This window comes from Pocillopora damicornis, chromosome 14, assembly GCF_964200805.1.
Source record: "Pocillopora damicornis chromosome 14, jaPocDami1.2, whole genome shotgun sequence".
In the NCBI taxonomy this organism is placed as follows: Eukaryota; Metazoa; Cnidaria; class Anthozoa; order Scleractinia; family Pocilloporidae; genus Pocillopora; species Pocillopora damicornis.
The window spans coordinates 3,932,501-3,957,897 of NC_142683.1; the positions used below are offsets into that span (position 1 = coordinate 3,932,501).

The 25,397-nt window shown below is 39.3% G+C and overlaps 2 protein-coding genes and 1 pseudogene across 3 annotated transcripts; 2 read left to right on the forward strand and 1 right to left on the reverse strand.

The window, feature by feature from the left end:
- The first annotated feature begins 975 nt into the window (after window positions 1–975).
- On the forward strand, window positions 976–8,090 carry LOC149034064 (uncharacterized). The gene is given in 2 exon segments (XM_089193402.1): window positions 976–1,917; window positions 2,038–8,090. Coding segments are annotated over 2 exon segments (5,706 nt in total). The 5' UTR covers window positions 976–1,572; the 3' UTR covers window positions 7,399–8,090.
- Window positions 8,091–14,523: 6,433 nt separating this feature from the next.
- LOC149034065 (uncharacterized) lies at window positions 14,524–18,419 on the forward strand. Its single transcript, XM_089192950.1, has one exon. It carries the CDS (start codon window positions 14,800–14,802, stop codon window positions 18,049–18,051), a length of 3,252 nt encoding a protein of 1,083 aa, XP_089049076.1. The 5' UTR covers window positions 14,524–14,799; the 3' UTR covers window positions 18,052–18,419.
- Window positions 18,420–21,653: 3,234 nt separating this feature from the next.
- On the reverse strand, window positions 21,654–23,393 carry LOC149034066 (aldo-keto reductase family 1 member A1 pseudogene; annotated as a pseudogene). The gene is made up of 2 exons (XR_016182938.1): window positions 22,969–23,393; window positions 21,654–21,940 (listed from the first exon to the last, which is right to left on the reverse strand). The product of XR_016182938.1 is annotated as an aldo-keto reductase family 1 member A1 pseudogene (transcript).
- Window positions 23,394–25,397: the final 2,004 nt, after the last annotated feature.

Consider the following 25,397-nt stretch of genomic DNA (forward strand, 5'->3'; position numbering starts at 1 on the left):
GTCAGGTAGTTCTGATTACTCGGAATTTACCGGAAGTTTCACTTTCCAATTGTAATGGATAATTGGGGTGGGTATAAGACTCGTGGGGTGGGTTTAAGTTACACGTTGCCAGAACGCAACGGGTAACATATCATTTTTATGGCGAAAAGAAACAATGTTTATTTACTTTACGCTCATTACATTTGTAGTCTATGAATGGGAACAAAATTTTTGTACGAAATTTGGGCGATCGCTTATTCAGTGGAAAAATATTGACTCCGAAAGAGACTTTATCAGATTGGCATAAAACACAAAAAAAATAATAATTTTGATAAATTCCCGACCCTTCACCATGGATTTTTTTCTTCTATTTTCTAGGAAAAAGTTGACCTCCCTCGGAAGATCTTACACAAGTCCCTCTGCCTTCATCAAAATGAATAAGGAATGTTTCTAACTGCTAAAGGTAAGTTGCATCAATGCTGACTGTTTTAGAAATCCAAACAACACTAGTATCGTTATGAAAGCTACAAAAGAAAATTATCATAGGAATAACAACATTAACAGCATATAGAAATCTCACTGCCCCCCCCCCCTTTGAAAAGAAGCTATTCTTCTTCCGTTGAATGAGATATACAAGGGAAAAGAGATCATTTGTTTATATTTCGATATCCTATAAAACTTATTCAAAAGCATCGACAAATACTGCACTTTTTTCAAGGTTTTACACAATCAAATTGCAAGATCATCAAATAAAGTGCACATCGATTATGTGCTGACAATTATAATTATAACAAACACGCCATAGAGTACAGGACCTCACACAAAGGTAGTTTATATGGAACATTCTCCGAACACATGCAAAACCTGTGAGTCAAAATATATATTTAGGAAACAGATCAAAGAAAACCTAGAAAACCTCTCTAATTTAATTTCTAGAAACGCGAGCTTGTTGCAAGGAAATGCGATTACTTTCAAGATATTGTCTGGGCAGTTTCGAACTAGCAGTACGCAGTCTGATGCAACACGAGCTCCCTCGAGAGCTCAGTAAATCGGTTTTGTTAAAAGCATTGCTCCTTCTTACAAAATTGAATTGGATTACTGTGAACTAAATATGAATAAATAACCCTTACCCTAACCCTGTTAGCCGGTTTAATTTTCCAGTGGGTCTCTGATCTGCGTGATTCGCGGGACAGTGTAACGAACACTCCAGTAGAATAGACGGCAAAGGTGTCTTCCTCTAGGCCTCTTTGATGGACAATGTAAAATATCGATCTACGATACAAGGGGCTAGAGACCAAACTCCGTAGAAAATATGTATTAAACTTGTTAAATGAACCACAACATTTGGCTAAAGTAAAATAAAATAAAAGTATGCGAAAAATGTCTACCTCAGTTTTCCAATGTCAAGGTTAGAGTTCTTTGACGTGATTTACTAACTTAACTGTGACATCACGTGCGCCGCGCGTGAACACAAAAAGAATACAAAGGAGGGAGGGGAAGATAAAAATTGAAATTTAAAGATAAACAGTCCGTGTATAAGTTTTCACTAATTTCTCCTTTTTTTTTTTCAAACTGAGAAGAAACAGGGTCAAGATGGACAGCATAAAAGAAACTATATCAGCTATCTTCATAGGTATAGTGGTCGCCGATTTCCTTCGCAAAACTGGTCGCGTGTTGCAAGCCATCGAGGTTTACAAGGAATGTTTGATTATAATACACAGTCGGGCGCAGGCTATCGATCGTTCATTGGCAAACTTTACGTTCCGAGCCATCTACAAGGGAATAATCAGTGCTTACGTTCATGTAAAGGATTACATGAGTGCAGAAAAATACCTGAGGGAACTCCTCCTATACCTGGATTCTAATGACACCGCTGAAAAAGGAAGGCTACATTTAAACCTGGCAGAAATACTTCAGGTACAAAGTAAATTAATGGAGGCCTGGAAATTTTACGAATCAGCAATCAACATCATGAAAACGATGGGAAACATACATGGCCAGGCACTGTGTTACGCTAAGCTCGGAAAAATGTTCCAGTCGCATAGTCAATATCACAAGGCCCGAGAATATCAAGAGAAAGCACTCACTATCAGAATAGAAATTGGTGACAGGTATGGAGAAGCAACAAGCTACGGAAACCTAGGAATTTCGTTCCAATCACTCGGTCAATATGACAAGGCCCGAGAATATCAGGAGAAAGCACTCACTATCAGAATAGAAATTGGTGACAGGAATGGAGAAGCATCAAGCTACGGAAACCTAGGAGCTTTGTTCCAATCACTCGGTCAATATGACAAGGCCCGAGAATATCAAGAGAAAGCACTCGCTATCAGAATAGAAATTGGTGACAGGGATGGAGAAGCAACAAGCTACGGAAACCTAGGAACTTTGTTCCAATCACTCGGTCAATATGACAAGGCCCGAGAATATCAAGAGAAAGCACTCGCTGTCAAAATAGAAATTGGTGACAGGGATGGAGAAGCAACAAGCTACGGAAACCTAGGAACTTTGTTCCAATCACTCGGTCAATATGACAAGGCCCGAGAATATCAAGAGAAAGCACTCGCTATCAAAATAGAAATTGGTGACAGGGATGGAGAAGCAAAAAGCTACGGAAACCTAGGAACTTTGTTTCAATCACTCGGTCAATATGACAAGGCCCGAGAATATCAAGAGAAAGCACTCGCTATCAAAATAGAAATTGGTGACAGGGATGAAGAAGCATCAAGCTACGGAACCCTAGGAACTTTGTTCCGATCACTCGGTCAATATGACAAGGCCCGAGAATATCAAGAGAAAGCACTCGCTATCAGAATAGAAATTGGTGACAGGTATGGAGAAGCAGCAAGCTACGGAAACCTAGGAACTTTGTTCCAATCACTCGGTCAATATGACAAGGCCCGAGAATATCAAGAGAAAGCACTCCCTATCAGAATAGAAATTGGTGACAGGTATGGAGAAGCAGCAAGCTACGGAAACCTAGGAACTTTGTTCCAATCACTCGGTCAATAAGACAAGGCCCGAGAATATCAAGAGAAAGCACTCGCTATCAGAATACAAATTGGTGACAGGTATGGAGAAGCAGCAAGTTACGGAAACCTAGGAACTTTGTTCCAATCACTCGGTCAATATGACAAGGCCCGAGAATATCAAGAGAAAGCACTCGCTATCAGAATAGAAATTGGTGACAGGTATGGAGAAGCATCAAGCTACGGAAACCTAGGAACTGTGTTCCAATCACTCGGTCAATATGACAAGGCCCGAGAATATCAAGAGAAAGCACTCACTATCAGAATAGAAATTGGTGACAGGTATGGAGAAGCAACAAGCTACGGAAACCTAGGAATTTCGTTCCAATCACTCGGTCAATATGACAAGGCCCGAGAATATCAGGAGAAAGCACTCACTATCAGAATAGAAATTGGTGACAGGCATGGAGAAGCATCAAGCTACGGAAACCTAGGAGCTTTGTTCCAATCACTCGGTCAATATGACAAGGCCCGAAAATATCAAGAGAAAGCACTCGCTATCAGTATAGAAATTGGTGACAGGCATGGAGAAGCAACAAGTCACGGAAACCTAGGAGCTTTGTTCCAATCACTCGGTCAATATGACAAGGCCCGAGAATATCAAGAGAAAGCACTCGCTATCAAAATAGAAATTGGTGACAGGGATGGAGAAGCAACAAGCTACGGAAACCTAGGAACTTTGTTCCAATCACTCGGTCAATATGACAAGGCCCGAGAATATCAAGAGAAAGCACTCGCTATCAAAATAGAAATTGGTGACAGGGATGGAGAAGCAAAAAGCTACGGAAACCTAGGAACTTTGTTTCAATCACTCGGTCAATATGACAAGGCCCGAGAATATCAGGAGAAAGCACTCGCTATCAAAATAAAAATTGGTGACAGGGATGGAGAAGCATCAAGCTACGGAAACCTAGGAACTTTGTTCCGATCACTCGGTCAATATGACAAGGCCCGAGAATATCAAGAGAAAGCACTCGCTATCAGAATAGATATTGGTGATAGGTATGGAGAAGCAGCAAGCTACGGAAACCTAGGAGCTTTGTTCCAATCACTCGGTCAATATGACAAGGCCCAAGAATATCAAGAGAAAGCAGTCGCTGTCAAAATAGAAATTGGTGACAGGGATGGAGAAGCAACAAGCTATGGAAACCTAGGAACTTTGTTCCAATCACTCGGTCAATATGACAAGGCCCGAGAATATCAAGAGAAAGCACTCGCTATCAAAATAGAAATTGGTCACAGGGATGGAGAAGCAACAAGCTACGGAAACCTAGGAACTTTGTTCCAATCACTCGGTCAATATGACAAGGCCCGAGAATATCAAGAGAAAGCACTCGCTATCAAAATAGAAATTGGTGACAGGAATGGAGAAGCAACAAGCCACGGAAACCTAGGAACTTTGTTTCAATCACTCGGTCAATATGACAAGGCCCGAGAATATCAAGAGAAAGCACTCGCTATCAAAATAGAAATTGGTGACAGGGATGGAGAAGCATCAAGCTACGGAAACCTAGGAACTTTGTTCCAATCACTCGGTCAATATGACAAGGCCCGAGAATATCAAGAGAAAGCACTCGCTATCAGAATAGAAATTGGTGACAGGTATGGAGAAGCAGCAAGCTACGGAAACCTAGGAACTTTGTTCCGATCATTCGGTCAATATGACAAGGCCCGAGAATATCAAAAGAAAGCACTCGCTATCAGAATAGAAATTGGTGACAGGTATGGAGAAGCAACAAGCTACGGAAACCTAGGAACTTTGTTCCAATCACTCGGTCAATATGACAAGGCCCGAGAATATCAAGAGAAAGCACTCGCTATCAGAATAGAAATTGGTGACAGGGATGGAGAAGCAACAAGCTACGGAAACCTAGGAACTGTGTTCCAATCACTCGGTCAATATGACAAGGCCCGAGAATATCAAGAGAAATCACTCGCTATCAAAATAGAAATTGGTGACAGGGATGGAGAAGCATCAAGCTACGGAAACCTAGGAGCTTTGTTCCAATCACTCGGTCAATATGACAAGGCCCGGGAATATCAAGAGAAAGCACTGGGTATCAGAATAGAAATTGGTGACAGGGATGGAGAAGTATCAAGCTACGGAAACCTAGGAACTTTGTTCCAATCACTCGGTCAATATGACAAGGCCCGAGAATATCAAGAGAAAGCACTCGCTATCAGAATAGAAATTGGTGACAGGGATGGAAAAGCAACAAGCTACGGAAACCTAGGAACTTTGTTCCAATCACTCGGTCAATATGACAAGGCCCGAGAATATCAAGAGAAAGCACTCGCTATCAGAATAGAAATTGGTGACAGGGATGGAGAAGCATCAAGCTACGGAAACCTAGGAACTTTGTTCCAATCAGTCGGTCAACATGACAAGGCCCGAGAATATCAAGAGAAAGCACTCGCTATCAGAATAGAAATTGGTGACAGGGACGGAGAAGCAACAAGCTACGGAAACCTAGGAGCTTTGTTCCAATCACTCGGTCAATATGACAAGGCCCGAGAATATCAAGAGAAAGCACTCGCTATCAAAATAGAAATTGGTGACAGATATGGAGAAGCAACAAGCTATAGAAACCTTATATGTTTGTTTCTCTCACTAGGCATGTATGGAAAGGCTGAGGACTATCTAGAGAAGGCAATGAAAGTTAGAAAGGGTATCGATGACAGAACCGGAGAAGCATCAGACTACACAAGTCTTGGTGCAATTTCTTGTAAGCGTGGTGAATATGACAAGGCTCAAGAATATTCCCAGAAAGCCCTTACAATTTGCATGGACATCGGTGATAGAAAAAATGTAGTAGTCTGCTACAACAATTTAGGATTGTGTTACCAATCGCTTGGTAAAAATGACATAGCCGAAGGATACCTTAAGCAAGCTCTCTTACTAAGTAGGGATATTGGACACAACTTGAACGAGTTTCGCTGCCTTTGTAATCTATCGGTGTTAATAGCGTCACAAGGTCATCTTGAAGAGGCTTCTTCGTATCTTTTTCAAGGCATCCAAAAGTTCGAAACTTTGAGAGGTTTTCTTAAAGAAAACGATGAGTTTCAAATATCTCTTTTAGAAGAGCACGGCACCTTTCCCTTCAAGTTATTCAGTAGGCTGCTTTCTTCCACTGGAAAGCCTGAAGACGCCCTTTACGTCGAAGAGCTGAGAAGGGCAAGAGGCCTGGCCGACTTGATGACAGCTCAGTACTCTGTTCAAGAGCAGATCTCAAGCGATCCACAATCTTGGTGCGGCATTCAAGGGATCATCAGAAAAGAAACAGACTGTGCATGCCTGTACATTTCGGTTGGTGGAGATGAGGTACGGTTTTGGATAATAAAAGCAACGGGTGCTATTCTTTTTTCAGAAAAGAAAGTGAACCTGGACCCAAACAAGATGACCGGAATAGTCCCTGAGATAGATGAGTTTTTTAAAGAACTGATGTCACTTCGCCGCAACAATCGATCAGGGCTGCATTACTGTGATACCGAAGATTTCAAAACAAGTCTTCACTTGTGTTACAACATAATCATTGCTCCCGTGGCCAGTTTACTGAAGCAGCCCGAGATCATAATTGTCCCTGATTCCTGTGTGTACCAAGTGCCATTTGCAGCCTTGGCTGACGAAGGAGGCAAGTATTTATCAGAGACATGCAGGATTCGGTTGGTTCCCTCTCTCACGACTCTGAAGCTTGTTCAAGACAGTCCGCCAGACTATCACAGTCAGACCGGGGCACTGGTAGTGGGTGACCCTGTGGTTAGAACGGTGATTTACAAGGGAAGGTGCAGAAATATGATACCATTGCCGTATGCAAGAAAGGAAGCAGAGATGATTGGAACACTTCTTGGCGTAAGGCCTTTGATAGGAGAGTCCGCTACAAAGCATTCTGTACTCCAAGCGATAAGTTCAGTGAGCCTGATACACATTGCTGCGCATGGAGATCCCGAAAGAGGGGAGATTGCTCTTTCTCCTGAGCACCTTACTCTACTCCCACCTTTTCCTAGAGAAGAAGAGTACCTTTTGACGATGGCAGATATTTCAAAAACTCGATTGCGAGCTAAACTAGTGGTGCTTAGTTGTTGTCACAGTGCTCGTGGGCAGATTAGAACCGAGGGAGTTATTGGAATTGCCCGAGCGTTCTTGGGATCCGAAGCTCGTTCAGTGTTAGCGGCACGATGGGCCCTGGATGACACAGCCACAGAGCAGTTCATGACTTGTTTCTACAAACATTTGTTCCGCGGTGAAAGCGCCAGTGAGTCTCTCCAGGAGGCCAGGAAGTGGATGAGAAATAACGGCTTTGACAAAGTTTCTCAATGGGCGCCATTTATGATCATGGGCGACAACGTGACATTTGATTTTGGAAATTGGCCGGTGCCTAGCGCGCCTTAAGAGCCATGACTTTGATAAAACCTCTGTAGCAGAATGAACTAGATTTAGTAAAGCTCACAACTATTTAATAACAAGCCTATAAAAAGAGGACGCCATCTGCGAAGGACAACTCGGATCGATACACAGAGGAAAGCATTTCTGTAAAATGCTTATCAGACATATAAGTTTATTAATTTGAAACAAGACAGCGTGTAGAGTATTTCTTTATATGAGTTCCAAAGTTAAAAAACTCCTATTAATTTTTTTAAGTCATAAGTTTAGTGAACAAGCCAAGCAAAGTGTGACAGTTTTTAGGTTTCGACGCGGTTAGTTCTTCAAGGAAAGAAAATTTTAAATCCTTTTTCAAAGGTGATTAGTTAGTCAATTCAAGAGAATTTTAAACAAATGTGTGACCTTGGAAAAGAAGTGTTTTCTGAGCTTAAAGTTTTGGAAATTTCTTGCAAGGCTTTTGACAAAAATATTGTGGTTTAACATGCCAAAATAAATATATTTAAAGAAACGAAAAAAGGAGATACTCTTAATCGTATAATGCAAATCTTTGTATTCACATAAATACTCCAGTAATTTTATCAATTTAACCCTTTAACCCCAAAGACTGACTAGCATCTAATTTCTCCTTACAGTGTCACTCCTGACTCAAATATTAAGGTCATGAGAATAATGGAAATGATGAGGGTTTAATTAACCTTTATATTAATATTGTATTAATATTATATAAATATTAAGGTCATGGGAATATAGGAAATAATGAGGGTTTAATTAACCCTTATATTAATATTAATATTATATTAATATTATATAAATATTAAGGTCATGGGAATATAGGAAATGATGAGGGTTTAATTAACCCTTATATTAATATTAATATTATATTAATATTATATAAATATTAAGGTCATGGGAATAATGGAAATGATGAGGGTTTAATTAACCCTTATATTAATATTAATATTATATAAATATTAAGGTCATGAGAATAATGGAAATGATGAGGGTTTAATTAACCCTTACATTAATATTAATATTATATTAATATTAATATTATATTAATATTATATAAATATTAAGGTCATGAGAATAATGGAAATGATGAGGGTTTAATTAACCCTTATATTAATATTAATATTATATTAATATTATATAAATATTAAGGTCATGAGAATAATGGAAATGATGAGGGTTTAATTAACCCTTACATTAATATTAATATTATATTAATATTATATAAATATTAAGGTCATGAGAATAATGGAAATGCTGAGGGTTTAATTAACCCTTCGTACTCAACATCAGTATGCATATTCTCGCTCCTTGGTAGGCACACGCACGTCCTTTTGCGGTGAAAGAAGCGATGTAAACAAAATAGGCAAATCTAGACCGGATAAAAGCCCTGCAAAAACTTTAAACATTTTTTTTTGCAATATTTTGTAAGTTTGTCGCTTTCCCAGCCCGCTCTTTCGCTCGACTTTACTGACTGAGGGTCAGAGAGAATCAGAGAGAATCAGTCCATAAAATTTCCGTACCGTTTTTCCGTTACAAGACTTTAAAGCCTGTCCGACCTCTTTTTCATTACCATAAACCGCAGCGCAGTCGATGTGTCTGTATCCAGCCTTTATCGCCATTTCTACGGTAGAGGTGACCTTATCTGGTTTGCTTTTTCATTTCCCAAGGCCAAGAGCGGGTAGCGAACCACCGTTGCTTAATTTGATGGTTTCCATGTGATTTTATGGCACAAACAAAAGCTCTCCCAAATGTCCTGCACATTAGTCAAGCAGCTTTGATGTGTACCAAAGAACAGAATAAGACCTCATTAATGTCCTGTAAATCTCTCTTAGGGCTGTTTCTGTTTGGTATTATTCCTTAGGGTAAGGATAAGAGCCTCATTACTCGAGCTTCTGTTACAACGCTCGAGTCGCTTTCCTCCGAGGCGTTCCAAGTGTAGACGCGGAGAACTAGTGATGAGAATCGCGAGCCTCTCTCACTGGGTGCTGCCGTCTTCCCAAATATCTGGGGGGTGATACAGAGGCCGAAATTTTGCCTAAGTACATTGATTATTCAACAAAATAAAATTATCTGGCCGGTTTTTTTTTTCTTTTCACTGAATCCTTGATCAAATTACACCCATGTAGACCGTACAAACGAAGAGGAAATTTGCAAAAGAAAATGGTTTTAAAGTCAACGACCGCTGGTGAATTAGTGGAAAATTGGAGTTTTTTTAACTAATCACAATAAAAGCATCAAGAAATTATAATTTTTATGATTAATTTGAGAATAGCTTGGGTTTATAAATATTTCTGAAGCACCTACAAGTGCTTTGATTGGTTATAAACCCAGCTTTATTGCATGAGTAACCCATAGAAAATTAAAACATACTGTTGTTTTGTTTTAAGTTTAGTTTATAAAGCAGGAGACCTTAAATACTATCAGTTAACTAGCAAAATAACCCACTTAGGATGTTGGGAGAACAAGAGAAAAGTGAATGAATCATTGGCGTCTTGCACATGATTTATAACCTTTTCTTGTGTTACCTCAACATCCATTAGTGGGTTATTATGCTGGTAAACAGATAGAAAGTGCAGATAATTGCTTAAGTATTATTGTGAAAGGTGTTATTGAAAGTGCTGTTTTTTATTGATAATATAAATTTAATCATTTTCCCAAGATGTAAGATTTAGGCTAATCAATTGAGACGTTTCGACTGCTAATTACTTCGTTAGGTGAGGAAGTTGAAAGGTTATGTGTCGCTATTTGTAACACCATAATTTGATGTTCTTGGTGGGTTATGGTGCGCTGTCATCGGTGCATTTTGATCCTCATTATTATTCTGAGTTTTGGATATCATTCCCTTATAGCTTTGCCTTTTTACCGATTGGCTATCATGCTTTTTGATAGTAAGGCATCCATGCTTCAGGAATTTCAATTCCATTATCTTTATTGATGTTAATAGGATTAATGCATAAATGGCTTGCTTGTTTAACCCTTCATGTGTAACATCGAGAGTCATGATCAATATACCTAACTTAGTCCTAAAGAGGAACATGTCTTGTTCCATTGACGTGTTCTGAAACAGCCATATTCTGAATGCAAGCAAGCTGTAGCATGAAAGTGCAGTAGATAGCGGTAACTACCCTTGAAACAATGAGGACCATGTGTTCAATATTTTCCTTTTTTCGCCTTCGCAGGAATTTAACTGCAATGGAACAGTTGTTGAAAACCCAGGATGTGGAGAGGTGATACAGCCACAAGGTGACCAGCGTCAGAATATCAGTGATTTTCTGAAACAGCTGAAACTGGCCAAACCAGACCAGATACACATGCATGGTTTCTAAAACTTACTCCTTAGCATTGGGGTTTGCATGTATATAAGAATGTTGTGCCGCGTAGCACTGGGAACACAAATGGTGAAACAGAGAATTAACTCTAAAGTGTAAATTAAAGTGCTATTTAAACCCATGAATAACCCACAGGGCGTTAGCCCTAATAAAGGGAAACAGGGAACCACACGAGGCAAAGAAAAAATCTTTTGACCTCGGTGGGAATCGAACCCACGACCTCCGGATTAGATCTACCGTTACTCTGCCGACTGAGCTACGAGGTCGCACAGAGAAAGTCGGGGACGATTTAGGATGGTGAATCGCGGCGAAGAGAAAGTAAGGGTACATATGAATGTTGTGCCGCGTAGCACTGGGAACACAAATGGTGAAACAGAGAATTAACTCTGAAGTGTAAATTAAGAGTTAATTCTCTGTTTCACCATTTGCATGTATATAAGTTTACTCTTATTACCAAGTAAGATCTAGAAAACAACCACTAAAGTGAAGGCTGATTCAGATCTAACTAAGAACACTGTTTTGTGGTAAACTTTAGTACTAATTATGTTCACCTTAAAATCAGAACCTTTTTTTGAAGATTTATGTCTAGCTATGTTGAGTTGATGGTTTCAGTTCTTTAGTGGCTTCTATTCATGTGTTCACGACAGCCACGGACATAGTTTCAACACTAGCCAGTAACTTGGAAAACATAAGCAATAAAAAAAGAAACATTTCTTAGCATTGGTTTGTTTATTTTTTGTTAATGTGAACAATTGGTTGAGAATTATATCTCTTGTCAATGTAAACCTTCAACTCTCATACATTGTAAATGACCAAGACAAAATTTCTCCTAACCATATCAATATAATATCAAGCAGACAAGTGATGAGAATAAAGAAAAATTTCAATTAGGTATTATTAGTTGATCAAATACAAAATTCTCTAAACTAAAATTATAAGAATTGTATAATAGACAGTAAGAAGAATTACTACTGAGATATTGGGGGCCTGAAAGGATAAATGTATTATTTCCTACCCAGTTTTTAATAAATTTGTTTTATTTGAGTGTACACCATATGGTGTACACTCAAATAAAACAAATTTATTAAAAACTGGGTAGGAAATAATGCATGTCACCGTCTTTTCATCCAGCGGATGGAAACAACAGAAAATATAAACATACTGTAATTTGTTAGTGAGGAAAGCTTCTTCAGTCTCGGCACCCTGAAGAAAGAAAAAAACAGAAAGAGCTGGTTTTTGCCAAAACGAAGTGTCATCTATAGAAAGTACTGGTGTGCGAGATGTGCTTTCTGATTTGTTATTAATGCCAGAAGGAATGTGATCATTTAGCAGTATCTGAAACTTAAACCTCTCTACACCCTAACATCAGTGTCAATGTTTTCCATACTTTTCTCTGTATAGTTCCTCTAGTACTGACAAGGAGAATTTGTTTAACAATCAAAGGTTGTTAAGTTGGTGATCATTTGCTATATTCTCATTATCTTAAAGAATGACTCGGTAGTACTATTGTGAGGAGAAATTAAAAACTGGTCACTCCCGGGGTTCGTTAGGGTTAAAAACACAAATATCTACATAGAAAACTATTGAATACCTATAAATTCAATTGTCACGAAAACCTAGCAATCCCATCAGAAATCTGAAAGAATCGTCCAAACGCATCGATCTGAGGCTCGGCACCCTCACATGCTTCCTCTAGCTCGCCCCAGGCTTGTCACCGCTCACTCGAAAAGGACCCGGAGGCTGAGAGAAGATCCTAACGAATTACTGCAAGACAATTAACATGAGAACAAACATATTAATTTACTTCCTTGCTTCTTCTCCAGTTGTCCTTGGAGCGAGTTCATTCGTTTTCCTCACTTGGCGCGTAAGCTTACAGGTTGTCCATTAATCCATATTTGACGGTGGAGATATTTCCATGTTCATGTTGGGTAGTTTCTCATAGTTTCCACGTCAAGTGAGTTGTCAGTGAAAAGGCGCTCGGTGCATACAATGGAATAACGCTCCACAAATAAAATATTGTCCTGTGCTTGGTCTAATAGAAATCCTACGTAAATCGGCTGACGACAAGCGGACAAAATCAATAGGTATTTGATAATACTTAAAGGACCTTTTATATTGGAGCTTATGTTTGTCCGTTCAGCAGGCCTGGGAAAGAGAGTGATTACGGAACCGACAGTCGAACAGACATAGACAATCACATTTTATTGGCTGCCTGATGTGACTGACGTATGACGTATGTTGGAAAAAACTCAAAGGACGAAAAGAGATGGTTAAAATTATTTTCAAAGCAGGGTACTGAAGGCTACAGATTGTGGTAAGCACTATCTATGAAAACAACTGATTCGCTTCCATTATTTTGCCTTGATATAGACTGAGGAAATCGTTTTGGCTTGGAGTATCAGGTTTAAAAACTGCCTCAAACCTCGTTCAGTTATGAATGATGTGATAAATGACTTGGCAGAAGAGAATTCTGATATCTGCGATAGAAATTGAAAGAAATTCATAAACGTCAAAGTCAGTTAATCGTTTTAACCCCACCTAGACCTATCAAACATTGAATAAATTCGACGAATTAACTGGTATTTTAACCGGCACTGGACATGATGATTACTTTCAAGTTACCTTCTCTGAAGATTAAATTCCGACATCCCCTGAGTTAGCCGAAGGGCTATCTACTAACGCTCCAGCCTCGCGCAGAATTCCAACCGTAATGTGAAAAATATGAATTCCGAATGTCCATTACAAAAGCTTAAATGAAATTCATTTTGTTCCTTGCAATGAAGGAAAGATAAGGAGAGACGGATATTTGTTATCCTACTTTTGAAGCGCCATCTAATGTACGTAAATATATTTCGGTTTTGAACGTCTAACTTTTTTACCGATGATGGATGTGAGCATGCAAAAATGAAACAATTCACTTTTGTGGCAGGTAACATCCGGTCTCAGTATACATTGTTTTGCGAGAACCGTTGGCTTTTTATCCCAAAGTTACAAACAAGACTTGTTACAGTGCTGAATGGAGCTTCTGTTTTGAAAAGGTAAGCTACTTGTACTCGATGACAGTCTCTTCATGAGCTGTTCATTTTCCAGTTACTGCGATTTACGTCATCAAAGACAAAGTTGGTAAAATAAAGGGACCGGTTGGGTTGATCAGTGTTGTACCCTTAAAAGACAACGCATTGCTATCATCGTTTGTCTTTTAAGGGTGTTAATCTAAATAAGACGGAAATATTGTAATAATCACGTGATGTCATGATCGAGAGGATCTTGCTTCATGAAAGTGAGAAATGATACATCTTTTAGGGAGGGGAGGGAAAGGTGAATAATGAACGTGAACCACTCTTACAAAGAGGAATTTTTCTAAGAATGTACAACATCGGTCATCTATTTGAGTTTATACTCTCTTTATTCGGGCAAACGATTTAAACTTGAAAAGTAGTGCACCGAGCGATTAGCCGAATAATCAAAAGTTGAAAATTCTATTTCTCCTGATATTCTCGGGCCTTGTCATTTGTTGTGTTCTGTTAGCCAGTTCAATTTCCCAGTTTGTCTCTGATTTGCGTGATTCGCGTGAAAGTGTAACGAACACCCCAGTAGAACAGACGGCAAAGGTGTGTTCCTCTTTGATGGGCAATGTAAAAAGTCCATCTACAAAACAAGAGGCTTGAGTCCAAACTCCGTAGAAAACATGTATTAAACTTGTTAAATGAACCACAACATTTCAATTGCTAAAATAAAAACTTCGAAACCTCATAGAAATCCAAACAGAGGGTTAGAGAAATTGCGCGAACGAAAGCTCAAAAACAATTCACTAAACTCCGTTAAAACAAGCAATAAAAGTATGCGAAAATGTCCACGTCAGTTTTCCAATGTCAAGGTTAGAGTTCTTTGACCTGATTTGCGAATTGTGAAATCACTTGCACCGCGCGTGAATACATAAATAATACAAGGCGGGGAAAGGAAGATAATGAATTGCAATTTGCAACCAAAGAGATTTTCTACAAACAATCCGTGTGTAAGTTTTCACTAATTTCTCGTTTTTTTTCAACTGAGAAGAAACAGGGTCAAGATGGACAGCATAGAGGAAGCTTTATCAGCTATCTTCATAGGTTTAGTGGTCGCCGAGTTCCTCTGCAAAACTGGTCGAGTGTTGCAAGCCATCGAGGTGATCAAGGAATGTTTGATTATATTACACAGTCAGGTGCTGGCTATCGATGGTTCATTGGCAAACACTATTTTCAGTGCCATCTACATGAAAATAATCCTTGCTTACGTTTATATAAAGGATTACACAAGTACAGAAAAATACCTTGGGAAACTCTTCCTATACCTAGACTGTAATGACACCTTTGAAAAAGGATGGCTACATTTATTCCTGGCAGAAATACTTCGGGTACAAAGTAAGTTCATGGAGGCCTGGAAATTTTACGAATCAGCAGTCAACATCATGAAAACGATAGGAAACACAAAAGGCCAGGCACAATGTTATAGAAGCCTCGGAAAAACGTTACAATCGCTTGGTCAATATGACAAGGCCCGAGAATATCTGGAGAAAGCACTCGCTATCGATACAGGAATTGGCAACAAGGATGGAGAAGCATCAAGCTACGGAAACCTAGGAACTTTGTTTCACTCACTCAGTCAATATGACAAGGCCCGAGAATATCAGGAGAAAGCACTCGCTATCAGAATAGAAATTGGTGACAGGAATGGAGAAGCAACAAGCTACGCAAACCTAGGAGCTTTGTTCCAATCACTTGGTCATTATGACAAGGCCCGAGAATATCAGGAAAAAGCACTCGCTATCGAAATAGAAATTTGTGACAGGAATGGAGAAGCAACAAGCTACGGAAACCTAGGAACTTTGTTCCACTCACTCAGTCAATATGACAAGGCCCGAGAATATCAGGAGAAAGCACTCGCTATCACAATAGAAATTGGTGACAGGAATGGAGAAGCAACAAGCTACGGAAACCTAGGAACTTTGTTCCAATCACTCGGTCATTATGACAAGGCCCGAGAATATCAGGAGAAAGCACTCGCTATCACAATAGAAATTGGCAACAGGGATGGAGAAGCAACAAGCTATGGAAACCTAGGAACTTTGTTCCAATCACTTGGTCATTATGACAAGGCCCGAGAATATCAAGAGAAAGCACTCGCTATTGAAATAGATATTGGCAACAGGGATGGAGAAGCAACAAGCCACGAAAACCTAGGAACTTTGTTCCGATCACTTGGTAATTTTGAAAAGGCCCGAGAATGTCAAGAGAAAGCACTCGCTATTAAAATAGAAATTGGCAACAGGGATGGAGAAGCAAAATGCTACGGAAACCTAGGAACTTTGTTCCAATGCCTTGGCCAGTATAGCGAAGCTGAAGAGTGTATGGAGAAAGCACTGCGTATCCTAAAGAAAATTGGTGATAACAGAGGAGAGGCAAGTAATTATGGAAACCTCACAGGTTTGTTTATCTCGCTCGGCAAGTATGCAAAGGCTGACGATTATCTAAAGAAGGCAATAGCAGCTAGAGAGGGTATCGGAGATAGAAGCGGAGAAACAGCAGACTACAGACATCTTGGTAAAATTTCATGTAAGCGTGGTGAATATGACAAGGCTCAAGAATATTACAAGAAAGCCCTTACAATTCTCATGGAAATCGGTGAGAGAGAAGCAGTAGCAGTCAACTATGACGATTTAGGATTGTGTTTTACATCGCTTGGTAAAAATGACATAGCCGAAGAGTACTTTAAGCAGGCTCTCCTATTAAGTAGGGATATTGGACAACACTTGGGAGAGTTTTACTCTCTTTGTTATCTATCGATGCTGAAGGTGTCACAATGTCATCTTGAAGAGGCTTCTTCGTATCTTTTTCAAGGCGTCCAAAAGTTCGACACTTTGAGAGGTTTTCTTAAAGAAAACGATCAGTTTCAAATATCTCTTTTAGAAGAGCACGGCACCTTTCCCTACATGTACTTCAGTCGGCTGCTTTCTTCCACTGGTAAGCCGCAAGACGCCCTTTATGTCGAAGAGCTGAGAAGGGCAAGAGGCCTGGCCAACCTGATGGCAGCTCGGTACTCCGTTCAAGAGCAGATCTCGAGCGATCCACAATCTTGGTGTGGCATTCAAGGAATCATCACAAAAGAAGCAGACTGTGCATGCCTGTACATTTCGGTTGGTCAAAATGGTGTACGGTTTTGGATCATTAAAGCAACGGGAGCTATTCATTTTTCGGAAGAGGAAGTGAGCCTAGACAAAAACAAGGTGACCGGAATAGTCCCTGAGTTAGATGAGTATTTTAAACAAGCCTTCCGCACCCACGCCATTTTACCCGAACAGAATTGCGAAGATCGATCTTTAGATGACACCGAAATGATGTCACTTCACTACGACAACCGCTCAGTGCTGCGTGACTACAACACCGAAGATTTCAAAACAAGTCTTGACTTGTGTTACAAGATTATCATCGCTCCTGTGGCCAGTTTACTGAATCAGCCCGAGATCATAATTGTCCCAGATTCCTGTGTGTACCAAGTGCCATTTGCTGCCTTGGCTGACGAAGGAGGCAAGTATTTATCAGAGACATGCAGGATTCGGCTAGTTCCCTCTCTCACGACTCTCAAGCTTGTTCAAGACAGTCCTCCAGATTATCACAGTGAGACCGGGGCACTGATAGTGGGTGACCCTGTGGTTGGAAAAGTGATTTACAAGGGAAGGTGCAGAAATATGACACCATTGCCATGTGCGAGAAAGGAAGCAGAGATGATTGGGGGACTTCTTGGCGTGACGCCTTTGATAGGAGATTCCGCGACAAAGCATTCTGTACTCCAAGCGATAAGTTCAGTGAGCCTGATACACATTGCTGCCCATGGTGATGCCGAAAGAGGGGAGATTGCTCTTTCTCCTGAGCACCCTACCCTACTCCCACCTTTCCCTCGAGAAGAAGATTATCTTTTGACGATGGAGGATATTTCAAAAACTCGATTGCGAGCTAAACTAGTGGTGCTTAGTTGTTGTCACAGTGCTCGTGGGCAGATTAGAACCGAGGGAGTAATTGGACTTGCCCGAGCGTTCTTAGGATCCGGAGCTCGTTCAGTGTTGGCGGCACGATGGGCCCTGGTTGACACAGCCACAGAGCAGTTCATGACTTGTTTCTACAAACATTTGTTCCGCGGTGAAAGCGCCAGTGAGTCTCTCCACAAGGCCAGGAAGTGGATGAGAAATAACGGCTTTGACAAAGTTTCTCAATGGGCGCCATTTATGATCATGGGCGACAACGTGACATTTGATTTTGGAAATTGGCCGGTGCCTAGCGCACCTTAAGAGCCATGACTTTGATAAAACCTCTGTAGCAGAATGAACTAGATTTAGTAAAGCTCAGAACTATTTAATTACAAGCCTGTGAAAAGAGGACGCCATCTGCGAAGGACAACTCGGATCGATACACAGAGGAAAGCATTTCTGTAAAATGCTTATCAGACATCTAAGTTTATTAATTTGAAATAAGACAGCGTGTGGCGTATCTCTTTATAAGATTTCCGAAGTTAAAAAAACTCCAATTTATTTTTTTAAGTCATTAGTTCAGTGAACAAGCCAAGCAAAGTGTGACAGCTTTTAGGTTTCGAACGCGGTTAGTTCTTCAAGGAAAGAAAATTTTGAATCCTTCTTCAAAGGTGATTAGTTAATCAATTCCAGAGAATTTTGCACAAATGTGTGACCTTAGAAAAGAAGTGTTTTCTGACCTTAAATTTTTGGAAATTTCTTGCAAGGTTTTTGACCAAAATATTGTGGTGTAACATGCCAAAATAAATATATTTAAAGAAAAGAAAAAAGGAGATACTCTTAATCGTATAGTAATGCAAACCATTGTATTTTCATAGATACCCCAGTAATTTTATCAATTTAATCCTTTAACCCTAAAGAGTGATTAGCATCTAATTTCTCCTTACAGTGAGCTCTTGATTGTTAGGCAAAATCTCCTTGTCAGCACCCTTGGAAATGTATAGAAAACAGCATGGAGAATGTGTATACTGATCTTAGTGTGTAAAGGGTTAATTGATACCCCTATGCGTAGATACCGTTGTATCCTCACACAGACTCTTGTATGCTTATAGATACTTTTGTATACTCATTATCCTTCACTTTCGCTCTGCCGCTACTATTTCGCTCTTGCCTGATGAAATAGATGACCCTCGTGTCAGCCATTTAGGATTCAAATCCCCTCTTTAAATCGCTCTCCCGGGCCTCTGAGAGGTTACACATTGGGTGCGTGAGCCAATCCTTCCAATAATTTTCGAATTGTCTTATTTCCGATTCAAGGAAACTGCCATGCGCATTTCCCGTCTAATGAAAGACAGTCCACGGACCTCCCTGGAGAAAGCTGGTGACTAGATAGAGTACGTACTCAGACATGGTGGAACCCAGCACCTCAGAGCTCAGGTGTTTGACATCCCTTGGTACCAGTACTACTTACTTGATGTCATAGCTTTCCTTGTTGCCATAGCAGCGATAAATGTCATGGTGATAAGACTGGCATGTCGATGCCAATGTCGTGCATGCTGTAAAAGGAGTGTTGACAAAACTAAAAACGATTAAAATCTTGATTGCTCTTCTGCCTTAATACAATTAAGCGCGATTAGAATTAATGCACCTGTCCACTCAAACTCATTATATGTCACAAGATAAGTGGGTTTGATCAAATGACTTTATAAAATGAATTGACCACCATAAATACTTTCTAAAGCTGACGTGTGGAGCGTTAACCCTTCGTCATGCGCTCTGACAGTTTCCTCCCGTTCAGGAGAAGTTAAAAAGCATGGCTCACAATTTCGGACTATTTTTTCAACAGCAATTGACGTTAGATACTGACTTTGATTTCTACTCAAAATAATCCAATTAACGGCGTTTGGAGGTCCACGAAACGTCTTCGCTAATGTTTGGAAATCGACTGATGTTTTTTTCCAAAATACCTTGACCCGGAGAAAGCTACTGCATAGGTAAACATTAAATATCAAGTAAATAATTTTTCTACGGCACAAATATTTTTTTCCAATTTTTTACTTAAATAAATATACAATACAGTGGCAATGACTCTGAGTCCATTTGTTTAGAGTTTGTAATACAAATATAGTTCTGACAAATATTAAAATGGAATATTGAATGGATAATGAGGATGAGCACTATCTCGAGGGACTTTCTTACCATCAACCTAAAAAGAAAGAAAGGTGAAAAAGAAAAAAGGTTAACTCTTGAAAAAAGCCTCTAGCGTGCAATTTTCTCTTCCAGCCATATAGCCTGTTTGTTCTTTCAATTCTAGTAGTGATTAAGATACAGTATCAATATCTCATGGGGCAGGCACATGAAAAGAATAAAGAAAAATATTGGGCGAGAGAAATTCTTTCATTTAGGGTACTATAGTTGTTATTTATTGCCGAGGGAGGGATGAAGCTTTTTTATTTATCTATTTATGTATATCCATACCGGATACCGGTATATTATTTTAAGGGGGGGGGGGAGGTAAATAAGAATATTTCAGAGCCCTTGGGGGGGGGGGAAATCAGTGGAAACTAATAAGAATGCCATAGGGGTGGTATGAGCCAACAGACCATGCCACAGCCATTAAGGGAAGCTTCAGAGTAAAAGTATGACCTAAGGTTTGGCATGGTGCAGGATGAGCCAACCAAGTTTAAGAATGCTTTGCTGTCTCTGAAGAACAGGCAAGGTCAGAGAGTGGGTGGGTGATTGAGTAAACAGAGAAAGAAGTGGGAGGGAGAGGTTGGAAAGAGAGGACAGAGTCGGTAAGGAGGGGACAGTACTACTTACTTCTTTCATGGGAATAAGAACTCTCCAAGATTTGTTGATGGATTCAACAAGCCTCATGTCGTCATCAGAGAGTGTGAAATCAAAAACCTGCATATGTTTAGGGAATGTTATGTTGTTACCTTTCGCTCATAATTGCTAAAATATTGTTTGTTTCAATGAGTACCAAGCCAATTTGAAAAGATAAAAACCATCAGCTTGATTCAAACCAAAACGTGAAGAAGAACCATGTGTGGGTGGCAATACATATCTTGATCGACAAATATAATGTGTAGCATTCCTCCTCTACTTTTGCTAAATACATGTTTTTTTATTTCATAATTCTTTAGATCAGTTTTGACATCTATTCACTTATTTACTGGTAATTACCCATGCTGGGTCATTTGTGATATTGACACTGTGTAAGCTGATAACAAACAATAAACTGACACAGGTTTTGGTCTATGCTGACAATTCAAAAGAAGTGAATTATCATGCACACTCTGATTGGTCAATAAGCTACAGCCCTTTCACCCAATAAACCCATATAAAGCTGTTTCATGAAAGCAACAGATCACACTGTCTAAAAAGTTTTCCTGCAGGAGCAATAACTCCCTTGCAGTGCAAGTATAACACTAAATAAGTTAGTAAATCATGAGCCACAGGTGTGCATTTATAAACTTTTCCCATATTGTCTCAAGATCTTGCCTGAGCTCTTACGCTGCTGAACCAAAAGAAAGCATGGCCTATTGATTGTGTAAACAATCCCACATAATCTTGATATATTGAAAGCTTACTTCAAAGTTGCTCTGAATGTGGGCAGGTGTGACACTTTTAGGTATAACAGAAACACCCCTCTGTATCTGAAAGTGAAAACAGACTTGAGCAGGAGACTTTCCATATTCGTTGGCAATTTCCTCTATCTTTGGGTCATGCAGTAGACTCCAGTCTTCCTGTTTAGCCTGTGGGCGCCCAGGGGATCCAAGTGGACTGTATGCTGTCACTGTGTTAATGACAAAATTATTGAATAAATTGATTGACCTTAATTCCAATCTACAAACAGAAAGTATGAGTAAAGAGAAACTGTCGATTGTTGTGTAGTGGTTTATAAGCGATAATTATACAGCTTATATTCTAATGCGCACATATAATATATAAAGAAATTTTAATGTTTTCTCATTGCTTCCTGTAATGTCTAAGATACTCTGCCTTGAGACACAAATGAACTGTTTCCCTCTGGAAGAGTTGTTCAGGGTTGAATGTTTAAACGCACCAACAATTTCTCTTTTCCTGCAATGTTCTATGAGCTGAGCTTGATTGAAGTAAAGATGACATTCAACCTGGAGAACGGCAGGTTTTATTCTGCTTTTAGATAGGATATCATCCACTTGTTTGCTGTTGAAATTTGATAAACCTAAAAAAAATTAAATAAATAAATAAAAAAACTGATAAACTGATAAAGATGGAAACAACTTGCATGGTACTTGAGCTCCATCAAGGAAAACACATTGGCCTGATGCTTAGTGATCTAGGCAATTGGTCAAGAGATCCAAAATAGAGGGGGGTGGGGGTTGGGTGAACCCTGTGATGTGCTGGTAGCTTTGTGAAACAGTGCCTCTTTCCACCCAGGAGTATAAATGGGTACCTACAGCCACCTATCAGGGAAACCTTACAAAATGCAGGGGAGTAGGGTGGGTTAAACCCTGTGATGTACTGGCAGCTTTGTGATACAGTGCCTCTCTCCACCCAGGAGCATAAATGGGTACCTTCTGTCACCTATGAGGGAAACCTGATGAAATGCAGGGAAGTAGGGTGGGGTAAACCCTGTGATGTACTGGCAGCTTTGTGATATAGTGCCTCTCTCCACCCAGGAGCATAAATGGGTACTTTCTGCCACCTATGAGGGAAACCTGATTAAATGCAGAGGGGTGGGGTGAGGTGAAACCTTTGTTGTGCTAGTAGCTTTAGGTTATAGAAATCAAGCTCCACTAGCAAAATGAGGTCTCGTTCAGACACCATGCAGCTGCTGTGACACACTTCATTTAGTACTTTTAAAAGTTCAAGAAAATCAAGGCAGAAGCACAGCATTTGAGTTAAACTTTTTAATTAGGTAAAGAATTAAGTTCATGAGGCTCTGCTCAGTGAATGAGAGAGCAGCACAACTCTGACGCAACAGCAATTCAAACATCATTCCTCTACCAAGCCAAACAAAATTAATAAATTGTTTCCTAATTGCAATTAAGTTTCGCATGGCTGAAGTATGACGTCTGAACCGAGCTTTAGCCACTTGACCCATTTTCAGAATTTTACCTTTGACCTTTACCCATTCACCTCACAAACCCTGAGATTATAAGGCTTCAACAATAAGAGCCAATTTATTTCTGAAATCTTAGAGATTTGTATAATTACATCTGTTAGAAATCCCATGAAAGTAGTTTTTACCAATTGCTTTGACAAGACCATCATCCACAAGTGTTTCCATTGCTTTCCAAGTATCACATGGATCATAGTACGCATAAATAATATTTCCACCATCATCCTTCGGAAAACTGACATCACCATCCTTAAAGGATACAGGCCACTGTATAAGATACATGTCAAGATAATTGAGTCCTAAGTCACTAAGAGTTTGCTCTGCAGCAGAATGCACATCAGTGGGGTTGTGCTTTGTGTTCCATAACTTGGATGTGATGAACAAATCTTTCCTATTCACCTACAAAACAAAGAAATGAATCCCTGTCGTTTGTGAAGGAGATCCAATTCAGGCGAAGAAGTCTGGCTTCAAGATCTGGCTGCATTGTTGTGTTGCGTTCTAAGCCAAAAATTTCATCGCTCACTGTACTTTTCTGATCCCAGAAATATTGGACTGCACCTGCGAGCAAAAATAAATATTTCTGAAGCACCTACATTATAAGTGCCCTGATTGGGTATAAACCCAGCTTTATTGCATGAGTAACCCATAGAAAATTAAAACATACTGTTGTTTTGTTCTAAGTTTAGTTTATAAAAAAGGAGACCTTAAATACTATCAGTTAACTGGCAAAATAACCCACTTTGGATGTTGGGAGAACAAGAGAAAAGTGAATGAATCCCTGCCGCCTTGCACATGATTTATAACCTTTTCTTGTGTTACCTCAACATCCTATTAGTGGGTTATTATGCTGGTAAACAAATAGAAAGTGCAGATAATTGCTTAAGTATTATTGTGAAAGGTGTTATAGAAAGCGTCGTTTTTTTTATTGAGAATTTAAATTCAATCATTTCCCCAAGATGTAAGAGTCAGGCTAATCAGTTGAGACGTTTCGACTGCTAATTACTTCGTTAGGTGAGGAAGTTGAAAGTTAAGGTGTCGCTATTTGTAACACCATAAATTGATGTTATTGGTGGGTTATGGTGCGCTGTCATCGGCGCATTTTGATCCTCATTATTATTCTGAGTGTTGGATATCATTCCCTTATAGCTTTGCCTTTTTACCAATTGGCTATCATGCTTTTTGATAGTAAGGCATCCATGCATCAGGAATTTCAATTCCATTACCTTTATTGATGTTAATAGGATTAATGCATAAGTGGCTGGCTTGTTTAACCCTTCATGTGTTACAGGGAGAGTCATGATCAATATACCTAACTTAGTCCTAAAGAGGAACATGTCTTGTTCCATTGACGTGTTCTGAAACAGCCATATTCTGAATGCAAGCGAGCTGTAGCATGAAAGTGCAGTAGATTGTGGTAACTACCCTTGAAACAATGAGGACCATGTGTTCAATATTTTTCCTTTTTTCGCCTTCGCAGGAATTTAACTGCAATGGAACAGTTGTTAAAACCCAGAATATGGGGAGGTGACTAAGAACACTGTTTTGTGGTAAACTTTAGTACTAATTATGTTCACCTTAAAATCCGAAATTTTTTTTTAAGATTTATGTCTAGCTATGTTGAGTTGATGGTTTCAGTTCTTTGGTGGCTTCTCTTACTTCATGTGTTCATGACAGCCACAAAAATAGTTTTAACACGAGCCAATAACTTGGAAAACATAAGCAATAAAAAAAAAAAAAGAAACATTTCTTACTGGCATTGGTTTGTTTGTTTTCTGTTAATGTGAACAATAAGTCATTTTACAGTTGTGTACTTATAGTTGCCAAGCCTTTGATTTGGAATGAGGCTGAAGGTGACCTTGCTGTGATAGAGACCAGTATCTAGTTAGCATGATAACAAATTAATTTACATTTGAAAAGCAGCAAGGTTTGTATCATAACAAGGTCACCCTTAACCTGGTTCCTATTCAAAGGCTTGGCAACCAAGCACACAACTGTAAAATGGACTATTGGTTGAGATTATATCTCATGTCAATGTAAACCTTCAACTCTCATACATTGTAAATGACCAAGACAAAATTTCTCCTAACCATATCAATACAATATCAAGTAGACAAGTGATGAAAATAAAGAAAAATTTCAATTAGGTATTATTAGTTGATCAAATACAAAATACTCTAAACTAAAATAATAAGAATGGTATAACAGACAGTAAGAAGAATTACTACTGAGATATTGGGGGCCTGAAAGGATAAATGTATTATTTCCTACCCAGTTTTTAATAAATTTGTTTTATTTGAGTGTACACCATGTCACCGTCTTTTCATCCAGCGGATAGAAACAACAGAAAATATAAACATACTGTAATTTAATTGTTAGTGAGGAAAACTTCTTCAGTCTACTTTTCTCCGTATAATTCCTCTGGTACTGACAAGGAGAATTTGTTTAACAATCAAAGGTTGTTAAGTTGGTGATCAGTTGCCATATTCTCATTATCTTAAAGAATGACTCAGTATTATTATTGTGAGGATCGAGAAATTAAAAACTGGTCACTCCCGGG